At 37.4% G+C, this 17,504-nt stretch overlaps 2 protein-coding genes across 14 annotated transcripts; one reads left to right on the forward strand and one right to left on the reverse strand.

Annotated features, from left to right (window-relative positions):
• Nucleotides 1-1,454: 1,454 nt before the first annotated feature.
• Nucleotides 1,455-8,736, reverse strand: bag5.L (BAG cochaperone 5 L homeolog). Of its 12 annotated transcripts, none has more exons than XM_041573087.1 (3): nt 8,608-8,661; nt 4,033-4,098; nt 1,455-3,175 (listed from the first exon to the last, which is right to left on the reverse strand). In XM_041573087.1, exon 3 carries the CDS (start codon nt 3,142-3,144, stop codon nt 1,783-1,785), a length of 1,362 nt encoding a protein of 453 aa, XP_041429021.1. In that variant the 5' UTR covers nt 3,145-3,175; nt 4,033-4,098; nt 8,608-8,661; the 3' UTR covers nt 1,455-1,782. The 12 variants fall into 12 exon arrangements, with proteins under 12 accessions (XP_041429021.1, XP_041429022.1, XP_018086072.1 ...); XM_041573088.1 differs by having other exon boundaries at nt 1,455-3,172; nt 4,032-4,098; XM_018230583.2 differs by lacking the exon at nt 8,608-8,661 and adding an exon at nt 8,448-8,584.
• On the forward strand, nt 8,631-17,133 carry coa8.L (cytochrome c oxidase assembly factor 8 L homeolog). Of its 2 annotated transcripts, none has more exons than XM_018230592.2 (5): nt 8,631-8,789; nt 12,510-12,707; nt 13,844-13,907; nt 15,071-15,161; nt 16,787-17,133. In XM_018230592.2, exons 1-5 carry the CDS (start codon nt 8,694-8,696, stop codon nt 16,890-16,892), a joined length of 555 nt encoding a protein of 184 aa, XP_018086081.1. In that variant the 5' UTR covers nt 8,631-8,693; the 3' UTR covers nt 16,893-17,133. The 2 variants fall into 2 exon arrangements, with proteins under 2 accessions (XP_018086081.1, XP_018086080.1); XM_018230591.2 differs by having other exon boundaries at nt 8,639-8,801.
• The last annotated feature ends 371 nt before the right edge of the window (nt 17,134-17,504 follow it).

The following is a 17,504-nucleotide window of genomic DNA, read 5'->3' on the forward strand; positions in this document are numbered from 1 at the left end:
GTACCAGCCCAAGCCAACCACAGCCTTTTAGCAGTAAAGATCTGAGGCTCCAAAGGTGCTCCAGTAGCTCCCCATCTTCTTTTCTGCTGATTCACTGCACATGCTCTGTGCTGCTGTCACTTACTGAGCCAAGGGACCGACTCACAATATACAGTACACATAGAATATAAATGTCACAATATAAGGCTGATTAGTACTTAATACAGATAATTACTACATGGCAGCACAGAAACCAGTGCAACTAGCATCAGAATTGAATAATTAGCCTTGTAGCATCACCTTATATTACAGCCCAACCTCATTTTCTGCTGATAATTTGCAACGGCCCCTAAGCTTAGCTTTTCAAAAGCTGTTTAGAGCCCACTGAGCATGATAGTGTCGCAGACACTTTCCAAGATGGTGACTACTTGTGACAAGTTTGAAGTCCAGGATCATTGCTGCTATTGAGAAACTGAAACTTTAGGCTGGTGCAATAAGTTCAATATATAAAATATGGCATTTATAGCCATATTCATTTTTAGGGTTTAGTTCTCCTTTAAAGCTGGCATGACTTTTGAGAGTACATGCCTAAAAGGGAAAGGCCTGTCAAACAACTAATAATAATACTTAATACTAATCTGGCAGTTAGATAGTCTTCTACCTCACACAATATTACGGAAATTATAGACCGCAATCAAAATAGTCAGGAACAGAGTAGGAGTCAACTACATTTGAACACAGGCCAGAGTTGGGTTTGTATATATTTAATTTTGTTATAGCATATGAGTAGTGATGATACATTGCGTTTCAACTGTGATGACACTGGAGCACCATCGGCCACCGTGAAACCACAGAATGTGATTATGACCATTTTCCCATGTTGCCCATTTGAATGTATTAGGGTCTATGCTTTGAGGATGTCTGAGCTATGTTTGTAGACCCAATTAAGAGATACATGTCTGGATCAAGGAACACTGTACAAATATATGACAACAGCATTATATATTAAACCTTTACTACTACTCTCCGTAACCTTAACTTGATATTCCCTGTACTGCATCCATTTCCCTTTTACTTAGGTTACTACATTTCCTAATTAATGTATTTAAGGGGACATAACCCCTCCAAATGATTGGAGTTTTTTAAGCATTTAAATATTTAAGGGACTACATCTCACTTAACGAGAGAAACATTTTGATTTTTACTGTCATAAATGAAAAAATTAAACTAGACTAAAACAATGAAACTAATTCATAATTAATTAATAAAATTAATAAAGCAAATGTAAAAGTTCTGTGGTATAATATTTCACAAGGAAACATTTTGTGAGGTTAAACTATGTCTGACTGTTAATTATGACTCTGCTGGAATTAATATTTTGTAATGAGATTCAAATTACATTCCCTGTATTTTCTTTACACAGAACATTATAAATGTAAAAAAAGGACACAGAATTGTGCACATAACACTGAAGATGTAGTACCCAAAAAAGCAAAGAACTCAATTTTATTTTTATTTAAGAATCAGCACAAAAAAGAGCGAAGAGATACAACTATAAGTATGCTGTGCATTGTTCCATAATGTCAAAACTGTATGATATTTAGCATTTACATGCCAGAATGTATTCTCCGTTGCTACATGAAAACCAAAACTGGTTAGCTTTTGACAGAAGCTTTGTCCTATGGCAGGTAATTGGCTTAGGAACAACCTAATGTTTGCAATGATTATCAAAGGGTGAAAATGAAACAGTAACCTCTTTACAGCTATACATAATGTGCAAGCAAAGCCAAGTCAGTAGCTGTTTTAGTATTCCCATTCATCAGTTTTCATATCAAGATATCCAAGTATATTATTTGCAAGCTTCACAGCTTGTTTTCTTGCAGCCTTTGTACGGACATCCTGTGAATCAATAGCATCAAGAGCTAGCAATTGTTTAGTGATAAGTTCTTCTAGTCTCATATAATTTTTATCAGCTCTCTTCCCGTCAAAGAAGAGGACTTCCTTTTGAAGTTCGGATAAATGTCCAAAGACAGCCCATACAGCTATATAGCATGGAGGCTCTGAAACGGTGTGTTCTGGTAAGCTCTGCCTTTTTTCAAGAACTTCTTTTAGGTCAATGTAGGTAATCACAGCCTGGACCTCAACTACTGCTCTTCTTCTAGCTTCACGAATGCAAGGATTCCTCCCTACACTAACTTCATCCAAGTTCGCTATGAGGCCCTGCAACTCTGACTTTGTACCCATATGGATGTCAGACACCCGCTGGTGCACTTCTAAAAGACTGTTCTTTATTGCTGCCATTTGTTTGCGAAGCTCTTCTATTTTTACAATTGATTGGTTTTGGCCTAAGTCATAAGCACTTCCCAACTCCGCTTCTTCCTCTAAATCCAAATATTTCAGCAAGCTGTTGATTTCCTTCACCACTTCTTTCCTATACTCTCTTATGTCTGTGTGGCCAGAAACATCAAGAGCATCCAGGTTTGCAATTAATCCAGTAAGAGTGCAAGATAAATGCCTGTATGTTTCATTGTCATTGACACCAGCTAGAAGAGCAATGAGACTACATCTGGTTTTGTTCACATCACACATAATTGAGTTAATCTTAGAAACTGTTGGATGTGCCTCAGCAGAGAGAGGGAGAGAAAGTACTTGCTGTTTAGAAGAGTTTTCTAAAATTTCTTGAATTGCAAGAACTTTAGTTAAAGTTCGATATCTAGCTTTTCTTAATGGAATCTTTCCTTCAGTTTTTACTTGAGTAAGTCTCTTCAGAATATTCTGAATTCCTTCCTCAAATTCATCTGTTTTTGGACCATCCCCACTATTAAATTGTGTCGTGTGCAGTGCCACCAAACTCTGAGTTTCACTAAAGATCATCTCAATCTCAAGTCTGCGCGGATGAGTTGCATTCTGCTCCAGTTCTTTTAAAACTCTTTCAGTCTCTTCAGTAGCTTTCTTTTGGGCTTGCAGAATGTTTCCTTTTCCCTCTGTGTCAATAGATTCTATCTCAAATAACTGTTTAGTTAGAGCTTTTTCAATCTTTTTATAAGTTGGGTCACTCTTTAGACCACTAAATGTCACCACTTGTTGCTCAATTTCTTTAACCTTCTTCTGTATTTCTTGAAGAGCTGTGACTGAAGCATGTTGGTTACCCATATCCATACTCATACGGCAATTTTCTTAGAAGATACTGGTGCTAAAAAAAAAAAAAAATCTTGTAAAGACATTTTTCCCAAGACATGTATTTTTTAAAAACACACAAAATGGACACAATGGACCAAGGACATAATTCAATGTATGCCACAGAGACAAGCGGACCAGAGATCTGCTGCAAAATGCCTGCATGATTTCATGTTTTTCAGGCTGATCTCAACTCTGTATAGCCGCATAGGTGGAAACTGTAAATGTATACAGATACAAGAAGCTGCTGATTTCAGTGTATTCACTTCTCTCTGCCTCATTAATATTCATTAGGTGGAGAGAAGCGTTCAATACGTTTGTATGCCCTCAGCCTAAAGTTTCAGCTCAGACAAAGTATGGTAGTATGGTAACTCCTACTTTTAATAATATAAAAGGAAAAAACTAAGGACAAATGCTATTTAGTAGATCATATTTTTATATTAGCCATTCAAGGTGCTACATATGATTCCACTACGTTCCATTTTCCAAGGAGAAGCAAATGGAGTCTTCACTCACCCCAGTTTTGAGAGAAAGATCAGGGAGAAAGAATGTCCAAAGACACTAAACAAAATGGTTTAAAGTGGATGAGATTCTTATAGGATATTGAGTTGGAATCTGTGAACTACAAAAGCATACAGACAGAGAGGGCAGACCCCCTTGGAAGGTCAGAAACAATGCTTAAAGGCAACAGTACATATGAACGTTTGCCTTGTTTACAGAATGCAGTGCATTTATGCAGCCACTTACCAAAGCTGCCAATAGGATGTATACCAGGGAGGGATACATGGTAAAAACAGAACACACTATGATCTAAAGCTAATGTCACATGTAATGGTTTGTAACAGAACAAATGGGATGGATTTTGGACTGTTTACCTGTGTGTGCTGTGACTGTCACTGCTCACATAATTGGGTGGTATAGAGGCAAAAACTGGCTTCTCTGCTGGTGGAAATAAAAGGCTGCATGACATTAGTGTAAGTGAATTGACTTAATGCCCATCTTTAATGTTTTCAAAACGGTGCAATCTCAAAGAATATATACTCAAAGTGTTTGCCCAAGTAAATACGTTTGCACAGTTTTCAATAGCAATTTAAGTAAAGGTATGGGACCCGTTATCCAGAATGCTTGGGACCTGGGGTTTTCCGGATAATGGATCTTTCCATAATTTGGATCTGCATACCTTAAGTCTACTAGAAAATCATGCAAACAATATATAAACACAATAAGCTAGATTTGCTTCCAATAAGGATCAATTATATCTTAGTTTGGATCAAGAACAAGGTACTGTTTTATTATTACAGAGAAAAAGAAAATTATAATATGTTATTTGGATAAACTGGAGTCTATTGGAGGATGGCCTTTCTGTAATTCAGAGCTTTCTGGATAACAGGTTACCGGATAATGGATTCCATACCTGTAATAATTATAACTGCACTACGTACTGAAATTTAAACCAGAAACTGTATTACTAGAAAATAATCTCCCACTATGAGTTTAATTCTCGGTCGGCAGGTACATCTGAAATAATCCATAACTGTAAAGCTTAGTACTTAAGCCTCTGAACTGCATCATGAAAATTACAGTAGAGCATACACGGAAAAGAGCTTCACTGACAAATATTCCATGCATGTTAAGCGGTTATTGTGGAGTTTACAGACTTTTTTTCAGACGATCAGACAGCATCTGCATATTTTCCCCAACACAGGCCCAGCAATTGGTGGATTCTGGCAAATGGAGCCCAGAGGGGCTACTGTAAGATGCCATAGACAGTCCCTATATAGTGTGGGCTGGTGGGGTGGTTCAGGCCTTGTAATTAAAATGCCAGGGCCTATTTTAAATCCCATTCCAGACCTGCTCTAACAAGACAATGTTCAAAATTAATGTAAGTCTAAAGACTGATAAAAGAAAAAGATTCTAAACAAGTTACTGATCCATGCTTATATTGACTCTCTCTTTTACTAAAACAACAAATCTGAATTAAAATATGTTAGTTTAGTAAAATGAAAAATATTCAACACAAATTTCAATGATCTGTTCTGCAAACAGACTAAACGAGGCATCCAATGAGGTCTAGGTAACAGGCAAAAATCACACATCAATACTACAAAATGCGTGGAATTAAAATTTTGTCCTGATGTTCCCAGAAATGGCTGTTTGCCCTCTGTAAATGTTATTATTAGTGACATTTAGGTTGAAAACACTAACTAGATGTATATTTTGCCATGGTTCTGTGTGTAAATAGTAAATTCCAATTAGTCTACACCTCATACAGCCATGCACAAATCATTGCGTTAGGTTGTGCATGTGACTGTCAGAGAGGAGCACATGCAGCCCATAGTGTAACATTAATGCTGCAAATCTAAAAAGAAAAGTTAACAATCTAAAAGCTCAAAAAAGCTAGGCACCCCCCAGTGACTGTATTCAATTACCTGATACCCCAGGCTGGTGCTCCTCCGGGTATCCCGGGTCAGGGCAGTTTTCTACAAACAGGAGCATTGGCCTCGGATATCAGGTAAGTAATGTCACATTTTTGCTGTGGATACTAAATCGTGCCAGTTTGCAGAGAGACTGGACTAAAGTGAAGGGCAGCAAACTGGCAAATTAAACAATAAAACTATTATGAAAAACTTACACTTGATAAAGGGCTTTGCCCGAAACATGTTGTGTGTATCCACTCCCCAATAAAGGAAATTGCAGTCAAAATTTGCTGCTTTGGATTTGTCCTACACAACATATCTTCTTCAGATTACCCAATTATGAAAAACTGTTTAGGTTTCTCTGGAGAAAAGGCACTTGTGATGGGACATGATTAGTCTTTACAACTATATTAGAAGAGATTATAAACAGAAAGTGGGGGGATAATATTCACACAGAATAGAACAAAGAGCTTAGACTCGAGGAACTGAACTTTCAATTATTACACTGACCTGGCAGTGTAATAAAGTTATTGCTCGAAAATGTGACTGTAAGCATTTTCAGTTTTTGATTACACTGGCAAAATCTGAGCAATTACAAGACTGGCCTATACAAGGGTATTTGGGTGCATTTTGTAGCCTGAGTTGAGCAAATTGTACAGGCAACAAAAAGCCCTGTGTCCCACTGCCCAAATAAATCAGATGTTAGAATATTATGGGGGAGTCTAAAGCTCAGAATAAACAACCCATTTTAATTATCTCTAACATTAAACTCTGAATTACAAACTCTTAAATAGTGACATATCTTCACAGAATAATGGATTTAAGAGCATCTATTAAGGATTGAAGTGCCACGCTGGATTTCTGTGATTATTACTTGAACATTCTGTTGCATGTTCTGTCATGTCAGTTATGTCTTAAATCCTTGTAGAACTAGAACATAAGCATAATCTCTTAACAACGCGTGCAAAACATTGTGCCATTAATTAAATGTTGAATGGATTCTGATAAATGCTCAGTGCTTATTTACACCAATGTCCAATAGTACCATATATTGTGGAGTGTTATATGAAGGGTTACATGGAGAGTTTGTATTCACTAAATTACTGTTGCACTTTTAAGCCCTTTTCTAATGTATAAATGCAAAACTTAAGGTGTGAGTAGGGATTTCTATGTTGTATGTTCTTTGGAGGGAATACAAGTAATTTGTATTGTAAGCTGCAAATGGTGGGACATGATATTTAATACAAATGTTTAGGGGCCAGACTATAAGAAGTTGCTGATTTTCATCCAAAGAGGTCAGCGCAGCTCTTAAGCTGGCCATAGATGCAAAGATCCGATCGTAGGAATCCTCTATTCATACAATTTTTGGACCGTGTGTGGAGAGTCCTGACATTTTTCATCCTATGGAGATCAGTCATTTGGTCGATCGGACAGGTTAAAAGATTTCTGTCGGCTGCCAATTTTATCTCTGCTTGTATTGCCGATCGTACGATTTTCAGCGAGAGATTGTCACCAGCTTTGTCGGACATAACGTTCGTATGATTGCTGTCAGGGCAGAACATCGGCTGATCTGTTCTTTTACTACTTTATTTGATCGGAATGGTTAGTGGCAGGTCGGGAGATGTCTGATCGATCGAGGATTTGAACAATCGGATCTTTGCATTCATGGCCAGCTTAAAGAAGCCTGAGTGGCTATTATAAGGTCACATCCAGTCCTGTCCTAGATGGCCTTTTTTTTTTTACCAAAGTTACAGATGTTAAGACTATGCAACTAGTACTCAGTAAAGTCCTTCAGCTAGAGGTCATATATATATATATATATATATAATACACAAAAGCCATGAATATCCTGTAAATGATATCCTTATAAACGGTGAGTTCTGATGTCATCAGTTATAAACGGTGAGTTCGGATGTCATTTCTGTCACATGACTCATTGAAATTTGTGTATTATAATAAATAAAGTACCCCCAATTGTAAAATATGAGGATATTAGAAGTTACCTCGGAGTTCCATGACCTGTATAAAAACACTCGGCCTTATAATATCGGTAACTTATAATATCCTTATATTTTACAAAAGGGGGTACTTTATTCACTATATATATATAAAGGCTATGCAAAGACAACAGTCTATAAAATGGTGCAATGGCCACTCCATATCCCACTGTGTCTGGCAGCAGAGTTAAAATGCTGGAGGTAGGATTGCCACCTGACAGTTTTTTAACAACCTGCCCATTAAAATGATGGTTGATCCCAATGTTATTAATAGAGAAAAAAGATAAATATATAGGAAGGCCGGTATTTTTTCGAGTAAAGGTGGCAAGCCTAGCTGGAGGTGATGGCACTGACATTTATGAAAAGAAAGGGCAGCACACGTCCTGATGCACTGGGCAACAACTAGTAAGTTCAGTCAATGTAAAAGTATCAGGCCAGACGTGCAACCCTTGGCAGACATTAGACCCTACCATTTCCAAGCGGACACAGTTGAAAGGTCTTGCTGTGGAATGGTAACCAGGAAACTGTGCTGCAGACATGACGCGGACGAAGAGCCCAGCCAGTCCCATGCTGCCAATGTTCTGCTACTAAATCTATCCGCCGCCCAGCGCGACATTTTCATTCACAGCGATTCCTTTCTGACAGACTTTGCAGCCCCTCACCCAAGAAGAGTCCAAATGTTTGTGTCAGCAGCCGCATGTAGGCGACGCAAGTGTCAGACTGAGGGATGTTCGCGTACTTTGTGCGAAATAACGCCCGCCCCTCCCCGCAAGGGATATCATTTCCCCAGCTGCGTGTCTCGGTGCTGTCAAAGCGATAATGCAAAAGTGTCTGCGTGTAACGTGCCGCTCGCTTTCCTCTGTATAATCACACTCACCTCATACTTCAGCTCTGACCGCCTGCTTCGTCCTATATATATATGTACTACTTCCCCACCCCTCCACTACTAGCACCCGAGAAGCACCCCAAACCCCAGCATGGGGAAGCAATGCAAATAAAAAAAAGATAAACCGCAAACGCTGCAAGCTCCTCCTCACCTGTTTCCATGGCAACGCTCAGTGTGACGTTCCGCCGTAAATGTGCGCGTCGTGCTCGCTGACAGCAGCCATTGTGGTTGGGGAATATGGCTGTCGGTCACATTCGTGGGGCAGTCTTTCGGCCCTCGCTTAGGCTTCTGTTCCACAGACACGGGCACTCTGAGGCAGCACCATCCGCAACGGTACAAGCCAAGGTGACGCTTAATAATTCCCCGATTATACGATGCCAGGCATAAACCCGCTTGTATTCCACCACCGATACTTGCTACTGCACAGCGACATCTGCTACTACTACACTGATTAATTGCTACTTACTTATTAATACTGCCTATATCGTGTATGGGGAGGCCTTGAAGTATGTCAAACCTCTACGACTGAAGGCTATAGGCCTGATATCCTTCTGAGCAATGGCCTTGTCTAAATTAAATAAGGAAATGACATGGTACAATTACTCATCTACAGCTCTCCCTATTATTATCCTGAATGTTGACATCATGAACTAGGTCAGCCCTCATAAACCCTAGTGGCCTGGCTATAAACAATGGAGCACAATTCCATACCTCCCAACTGTCCCTTTTTCGGAGGGACAGTCCCTCTTTTGACAGCTCAACCCGCAGTCCCTCATTTGTACTGGAAAGTCCCTCTTTTCTCTGCACTCAACAGCCAGAAAAAGAAACAAAGTTTCTCACTTAATTGGCTTTTAGCAGAGAGCCCAGAACACCTAATAGGTGCAAATAAGATACTTTGTAACAATTTTGAGACACAAAAACACAGTTTAGATAAGGAGAAATATTTTCAAACTTTCATAACCTGCCAAATTTTGTAAAACAAACATGGTAATTAGGGGGTGTGGCCACAGAAAGGGGTGTGGTCAAAAAATTGCTGCGCTACGTGCGGGAAAAAAAATTTTTTGTCCCTCTTTTTACTTCCAAAATGTTGGGAGGTATGCAATTCACCTTTCCTTATAGCTTGGATGGTTCTTCAGCGTTCACGAACAGTAACACCAAAAAAAAGTGTTATTAAACTCCAAACAAATTAAAGGGATGGTTTGCCTTTAATATAACTTTTAGTATGTTCTAGAACAGCCAATCAAAGCAACATTTCAACTGGTCTTTATTATTATTTTTTTATAGTTTAATTATTTGCCATTTTCTTCTGATTCTTTCCAGTTTTCTAATGGAGGGGTCACTGACCCCATCTAAAACAAATGCTTTTTAGGCTTCAGTTTATTGTTATTGCTACTTTTATTTACTCATTTTCTATTCAGGTCCTCTCCTAGTCATATTTGTCTCTTATTCAAAGCAATGCATGGTCGCTATAGTAATTTGGACCCTTGCTTGAAATTGCAAACTGGAGAGCTGCTGAATAAAAAGCGAAATAACTCAAAAACCACAAATAATAAAAAAAAAAGAATGAAAATCAAATTAAATCAGAATATCACTACATCACCCTAAAAGTTAATGTAAAGGTGCACAATCCCTTTAAATTATAATGTACCATTGTTCTGTAATGGTGTGTAAATGTGTGTTTGCTTCAGAAACACTATAGTTTAAATACATCCTTTAACTCTGACTCCTCAGTTTATGGTACTTTCAACTCCTCTTTAAAGGAACTGTAACACTGAAAGTGTATCAAAGTAATTTAAATGGATCCTGTCATCGGAAAACATGATTTTTTCAAAATGCATCAGTTAATCGCGCTACTCCAGCAGAATTCTGCACTGAAATCCATTTCTCAAAAGAGCAAACAGATTTTTTTATATTCAATTTTGAAATCTGACATGGGGCTAGACATTTTGTCAATTTCCCAGCTACCCCAGGTCATGTGAGTTGTGCCTGCACTTTAGGAGAGAAATGCTTTCTGGCAGGCTGATGTTTTTCCTTCTCAATGTAACTGAATGTGTCTCAGTGGGACATGGGTTTTTACTATTGAGTGTTGATCGTAGATCTACCAGGCAGCTGTTATCTCGTGTTAGGGAGCTGCTATCTGGTTACCTTCCCATTGTTCTTTTGTTTGTTTGCTGGGGGGGGTGAAAACACTCCAAATTGCAGTACAGCATTTTCTAGTAAAGAGTGATTGAAGTTTATCAGAGCACAAGTCACATGACTTGGGGCAGCTTGGAAATTGACAATATGTCTAGCCCCATGTCAGATTTCAAAACTGAATAAAAAAAAAATCTGTTTGATCTTTTGAGAAATGGATTTCAGTGCAGAAATATGCTGGAGCAGCACTATTAATTGATTCATTTTGAAAAATGACAGTATCCCTTTAAATATAATGTACTGTTGCTCTGCACAGGTAAAAGGCACAGGTTATATAGCAGATAACACTATTGTATTGGACAGGGCTTATCTGTTATCTGCTATGTAAACTTGCTTTTTCTCTTTTTTTTTCCAGCTTGAATGGCTGCCCCTATGGCTACACAGCAGCTTGTTTATATAAACTATACAAGAATTTCTGAAGCAAACACACAGCTTTTACCAGTGCTTGCTAAGTGTATTATATGTTAATTACTTTAAAATGCTTTCACATATTGGTGTTACTGTTCCTAATGTTATTTCCATGTTGACTGAAAGAAGTTAAGTGAACAACATAAATGTCATTTTATCACTGCCAAAGTTCCTTAATATAAACCACATCCTTTGGTAATGCTAAACCAAAATCAAAGTTAAACTATATAAACCAAAAACAACTGGAAAACCTAAAACAACTTCTATATTAATTTAACCTGGCATATAGCTGTAGATTAGTTGTTAAAGGAGAAGGAAAGGTTAAAACTAAGTAAGCCTTATCAGAAAGGTCCATCTAAATATACCAGTGAACCCCCAAAGTAGTGCTGCTCTGAGTCCCCTGTCATAAGAAACACAGCATTTCTTTCCTTCTATTGTGTACACATGGGCTTCTGTATCAGACTTCCTGTTTTCAGCTTAAACCTCATTGCCCTGGGCAAGAGCATGCTCAGTTTGCTCCTCTTCCCTCCCCCCTCCCTTCTCTACTGTAATCTGAGCCCAGAGCAGGGAGAGACTCAGGCAGGAAGTGATGTCACACCATGTTAATACTGCAGCTCCTATTCTAAAAAAACAGAGAGTTTCTAGAGCTTTTTACTCAGGTATGGTAAAACATTCTACAGAATAAATAAAGCATTCTAGCTTGCACTATTGCAGCTAATCAATTGGCAATAAAATGCCTCTGTAGCTTTCCTTCTCCTTTAAATACAATCCAAAATTAACTAAAGTATTGTTCTTAGAAACAGAATTGCTTCTGCCATATCATCCTTCATAGAAGCTCCTAAATATAATTTGATTATTTTCAGTGCTTGTTTTTAAAGTTATTAGGAGTCGCAGTTGATACATTTTTGGTGACTCCGACTCCTGATACTCAAAATTGCTCCAGACTCCGATTACACAGCTCTGCATAAATGTGCATGTTGTTAGGTACCCACCAGTGAATCTAATCGGTAACCTTGCAGCTCGCTCAGGCCGGTGTGTAATTAATGCACTGGTATATGGTACTACATACCGTATAGGAACACAGTGCTTCCATCTGTACTCTGTTTCCCCAGCCCTGGGCCTGTGCATGTGTGCTATAATAAAGCTGGATATCTTATTTATAGATTCTGCATTCCATCACATGGTGAAGCGTGCCGTAAAAACAGACAACAGAGAAACAGCTCTTTAACCAAATTGTGTCTTGGTGTATTAAATGAAATATAAGACTTAGCGCTAATGATACTGCCCTATTGACCCAGCTTAAAGTACTTAGACCCAATAATAGCAATAGCGGAGATGATTGACAAAACACCAGAAAACACCCATGTGTCGTTACTCTTAGTTTGTATATTGCATGAAAACACATTTTCAATATAATTCAAAGATTTTCATTTTTTTTTTTTTTTACTTCAGACTGTGACATTTTGTCCTCCTGCTGCTTCACAATATGACTGGATTGGCCCTCCTGACAGAAATTCCAACCTGAGACCCATATCTTATTTTATTCCAAAGCACGAGTCTGTGCTTGAGAAAAAACTTAGGACATTGAGGCACGAAACGCATGAATGGAACCAAAGTTTTTGGGCAAATCAGAATCTAAGCTTTATAAAGGTAAACTGTTCAAATCCATGGGTGACTTTAGTCAGCCATTATGACTGTATGTAACATAGCTTGTTCTGTTGAGGATTAGTGGGCCCAGACCAGGCAGGAGGCATTGTGGGATGTGTAAAACCGAGAAAATTACTATTAGGTCCGTTATCACTGCCTCTACTTTTATGAAAAGCTTTTCCGCTACACATTGGAAAACCTTTCAAGCATATTATTTTATGCTGTATCAGACCACAGTCCTTCACCAAACTTTACAGTTGCCATTACATTTTACTGGCTTCCACCAAATCCAGACTGCTTCCTCAGATTGCCAGTTGGTGGATCAGGATTCATGATACCTTTTAACATGTTTTCTCTTTTGAGGGGGAAAATAATCCCTCCCTCCACAGAGCACCAGATTAATTATTAAATAGATTGTCAAGGTGCACCTGTGGGGGTAAAAATGTCAAATGCTTTAGTTGTAGAACACCATGTTTCAGACACTTCAAGGCAAATAAATAGCCACATTCATGGATTATGCAGACAAAAGTAAGTTATACAATTAGACAATCATTGTACCGGTAGTGGATATGTTATCCATAATGCTCGGGACCTGGGGTTTTCCGGATAATGTATATTTATCTAATTCGGTTCTTCATACCTCAAGTCCACTGAAAATCATGTATATATTAAATAGACCCAATAGGCTGATTTTGCTTCCAATAAGGATTAACTATATCTCAGTTTGGATCAAGTACAATGTACTGTTTTATTATTACAGAGAAAAAGGAAATCATTTCTACAAATTGATTATTTTGATAAACTGGAGTCTATGGGAAACAGCCTTTCTGAGCTTTCTGGATAACTGGTTTCTGGATAACCGATCCCATACCTGTAATATAAATATGACCTATATAAAGCATTCCTTGTATTAACTATGTATGTCATTGGGGTGATTTTCTTTTTTTGTAAAGAGGAAATGTCTAGTGCAGTTAAAATCTTTTTATTTTTTTTATTTTGCTTACAGCCCAGGTTATGTTAAGAGACATGTTAAAATGTAAATATATTTGCATAAAGTAATCTTCTATATTTTGCTTCCAGCGTCTGAATATTTGCAGAATGGTAGATTAAATTTAATTATTCTTGAAAATGTCTTTCAGGAGAAAGAAGAATATATTAATATGAAACTTAAAGCTTTAGGATTGAGTGAAAGAGATGAAGAGGGTAAGATATAATGTATAATATTGCTGTGTTCAAAAAGACCCCCTTGCACAGTTTTAAAAGTGTAAAACTGAAGTTAATTACTTTTAATATTTATTTGCCAATACACAAGGGTAAACTGGCTAATGTTATGTTGCTTTGTGTAAGCATACAGATTGATTGTCAAGATGATTTTAACGAGACATTAGGTATTTAGTAGAAGACAGAAATACTACTAAAGAAGACCTATAGCATAACTAAAAAAAATCTCGTAAGCAATGATGAGAAATATAAGGTGCTGGTTTTACTATGGCCAATCGTTAATATTATGTTTAAAAATGTCCCCTTTTTTGCAGTTCCCTATAGATCTGCTAGGGCCCTGTCTGTGTTTCGAAAGATGGGTGGGCGTGTCCTAACTGTCCCCGCCAGAAGCACGGGGGGGATAACCAATCACAGCCATGTGGTCACACAGGCAAGAGACAGGTTTCAGTTCTTGTCAGGCCCACCTAGCTTCTAATTGGTTCCTACAGTGCAATGTGCTGAGTGCTGCCAGCTTTCCCGCACAGCCTGGGAAAGGAGGCAGCAGGAATTGGAACCAATGGGCAAGACTAATAGGGTTTTTGCAGACATTTTTAATAAATCAGTCAAAAGCACTACTTTTCTTAAGCACAATCCTTCTATGTTTAAAAGAGTATAATGCATTGGCACATTCTTGTTTTTTTTACAAAATAATTCTCCTTTAAATGTATTTTTCATAATGCAGTTATTTACTCATTGTGCTTTTCTGGAGGTAGTCATGTATATTATTGTTTTGCCGTTTTGTAATAATGCTGTTTTGACCCAGGCCCTTGCTGTTTGTCATTAAAATATATATTTTTTTCTAATGCAAAAGCATATTTGGAATTAGAATATAATTTTTCAAATCTGAAGAATTTTGCGAATTGGCAAGACCCCCCCCCTTTTTTTTTTTTAAATTATGTAGTTCCATTTCTTTGTCTTCCCTCTGTACCTGTTGCATCATTATGTTTTGTGTAATATGAGCCAAGACATCTGAATGGACATACTGTAATTTGATAACATTGATTTATAAAATGTAAGTATTCATGGTTTTTTTAATTGCTGATCCATTAAGTTAATTATTTTAGAATAATAATGACTTTTAAACAAGATCTTCTTATCCTTTACAGGAAGGAAAAGAAACCTGAATGCAGAGGAAATGGCTGAATTCTATAGGGATTTCCTTGGGAAAAATCTTGAAAAGCATACATCCTACAACAGGTATAGCCTTCTTTTTTACTATTTCAACTCCACTAAATGAACCTTATAAAAAGGTTCTATAAAAAGGTCTAACTAAATTAATATGTGCTTGTGCATACATATTGATGTGACTCAATAGTTCATAACTAACTGCAAGATTCTTCACCTTTGGGTCCATTGGTATGCAAAGACTATTATAGTCGATAAACCTCGGGTTTGGCATTTTCAGATTTTTCTGTATCAACGTCCTTTACTGAAGTCAAAATACTATATATTATGATATTTGCAGGTCGGGGCAGAGACATTTATTTTTCTCATATTTAGGTAATATTGAGAACCAAAAATGGTGAAATTTAAATTCAAGTAATTACAGCTTAAAAACATATCAATATCAATAAATGAGTACATTCAATCAGACAAAGTGGTCCTAAATTTTAGACTCTTCTCACCTATTAGTATGGCTATGTTCCGGCTTGTAGAACAATCATCCTGATCGAATATAAATGGAATATCTACCTGATATATAACCCAGGTCTGCTTATTTATGGCAAAATCGACTGAACCAATGAGAGAAAAGCAATCTGGCCATCTACTTGTTAATATATTGTAAACATTCTGTCTGTAAGTGGTCAAATATTTAAAAACAACCAATTCATGTCCAGCTTTGTGTTTTCGGAAGTAACATTTTAAATCTTAAAGTTATAGTGACACAAATTACTTTTCAAAACATTAATGTACATTAAGGGGCCGATTCACTCAGCTCGAGTGAAGGATTCGAATGAAAAATACTTCGAATTTCGAAGTATTTTTTGGGTACTTCGACCATCGAATGGGCTACTTCGACCTTCGACTACGACCTTCGACTTCGATTCGAACGATTTGAAGAAAAAATCGTTCGACTATTCGACCATTCGATAGTCGAAGTACTTGCCCTTTAAAAAAAACTTCGACCCCCTACTTCGGCAGCTAAAAGCTACCGAAGTCAATGTTAGCCTATGGGGAAGGTCCCCATAGGCTTGCCTGTGATTTTTTGATCGAAGGATTTTCCTTCGATCGTTGGATTAAAATCCTTCGAATCGTTCGATTCGAAGGATTTAATCGTTCGATCGAACGAAAAATCCTTCGATCGATCGCAGGATTAGCGCTAAATCCTTCGACTTCGATATTCGAAGTCGAAGGATTTCAATTCGAGGGTCGAATTTCGAAGTATTTTTTACTTCGAAATTCGACCCTTAGTGAATCGGCCCCTATAAGTTACCTATTTTTCCCTGATATCTCTACTTTTGAGAGGTGTTGAAGTTCCTAAACCTGACTCTTTTACCAACCTGACTGTCCCATCTCAACCTGTCAGTTAGTTTCTAATGCTAACAGACTACTGCTGCACAAATATGGCAGTCCCTTTATACAGGAACATGAGGATCATATAGGTTATGTAAAAGCATTGGTGAAATACTTTTATGGCAAAATTATAAATGGCAATCAAAGACAATGATATATGTAAATAAAAAAGGTTAATTTATGGTGTATATCTCTTAAGTAGAAATATTAATACAAACTACAAATACAAACAAACTAGGAGCTTAAGTACAATTGTCTCTGCATATAGAAATGTTTGTTTTTTTCCTCTTTTTTCCTATATATTTCAGAGAATGGTATGAGCGGAACTTTAGAATAACCTTTCTGATGGGTCAAGTTGCACTGCAGAGAGTTTGGAAGAAACTGTCAAAAAAAGAAAGAGCGACTGAAACGTGAAACTAATTATGTTAACCAAAATAAAACCATTTGAAACTGTATATCTTAGGCATCCCATGTTGCATATTGTATTTTTGAAGAAGCTCCTGTTTCTAATCTGATGGGATTCAGAGAAGCTGGTCTAGTAAATCACAATTGAGTAATAAGCACAAACATACTGTGTAAAGGCCTGTTTAATTAAAGGTGATAACGATGTATCACTGCAGTATATTTTCTTAAAATAAATGTTTCAGCCTGTTGATGGTTTTTATCTTCAATTTTCTTCATTGGCCGTCTTCATTTTCTCTGCAAGTTAGCCTGAGTTGCATAAAACGTTATACATTGTCATTTTGATGCTCTTTTTCAAGGCGTTGATAAAATGTTGGACTTAATATAAATCATATAGCTACTAAGAGCCCTATTAGAGAATGCACCACTGGCAAGTCCTTTCGGCACATAATCCTTCATACAGTTCTAGTTCTATATACACAGCAGCACATCTCTCTCTAGTTTTAATAAATCCTACATGGTTGCTCTAGAATAGCAAAGATTGTTTGTGTTACTGTTGCTCTTTATAACCTTTATGACATTAGCTCAACATAGGCCTGAAAAGCAATCACCTATGCTTTACAC

The sequence above is a fragment of the Xenopus laevis genome, chromosome 8L, assembly GCF_017654675.1.
Source record: "Xenopus laevis strain J_2021 chromosome 8L, Xenopus_laevis_v10.1, whole genome shotgun sequence".
In the NCBI taxonomy this organism is placed as follows: Eukaryota; Metazoa; Chordata; class Amphibia; order Anura; family Pipidae; genus Xenopus; species Xenopus laevis.

Bases quoted from the DNA above. Each gene is read 5' to 3' on its own strand.
- coa8.L (XM_018230591.2), top strand. From the start codon at position 8,694: ATGGCTGTCGGTCACATTCGTGGGGCAGTCTTTCGGCCCTCGCTTAGG. The intron at 8,802-12,509 runs GTGACGCTTAAT...TTTTTACTTCAG, and splicing joins CCGCAACGGTACAAGCCAAG to ACTGTGACATTTTGTCCTCC. The intron at 12,708-13,843 runs GTAAACTGTTCA...AATGTCTTTCAG, and splicing joins AGAATCTAAGCTTTATAAAG to GAGAAAGAAGAATATATTAA.
- bag5.L (XM_018230587.2), bottom strand. From the start codon at position 3,144: ATGAGTATGGATATGGGTAACCAACATGCTTCAGTCACAGCTCTTCAA.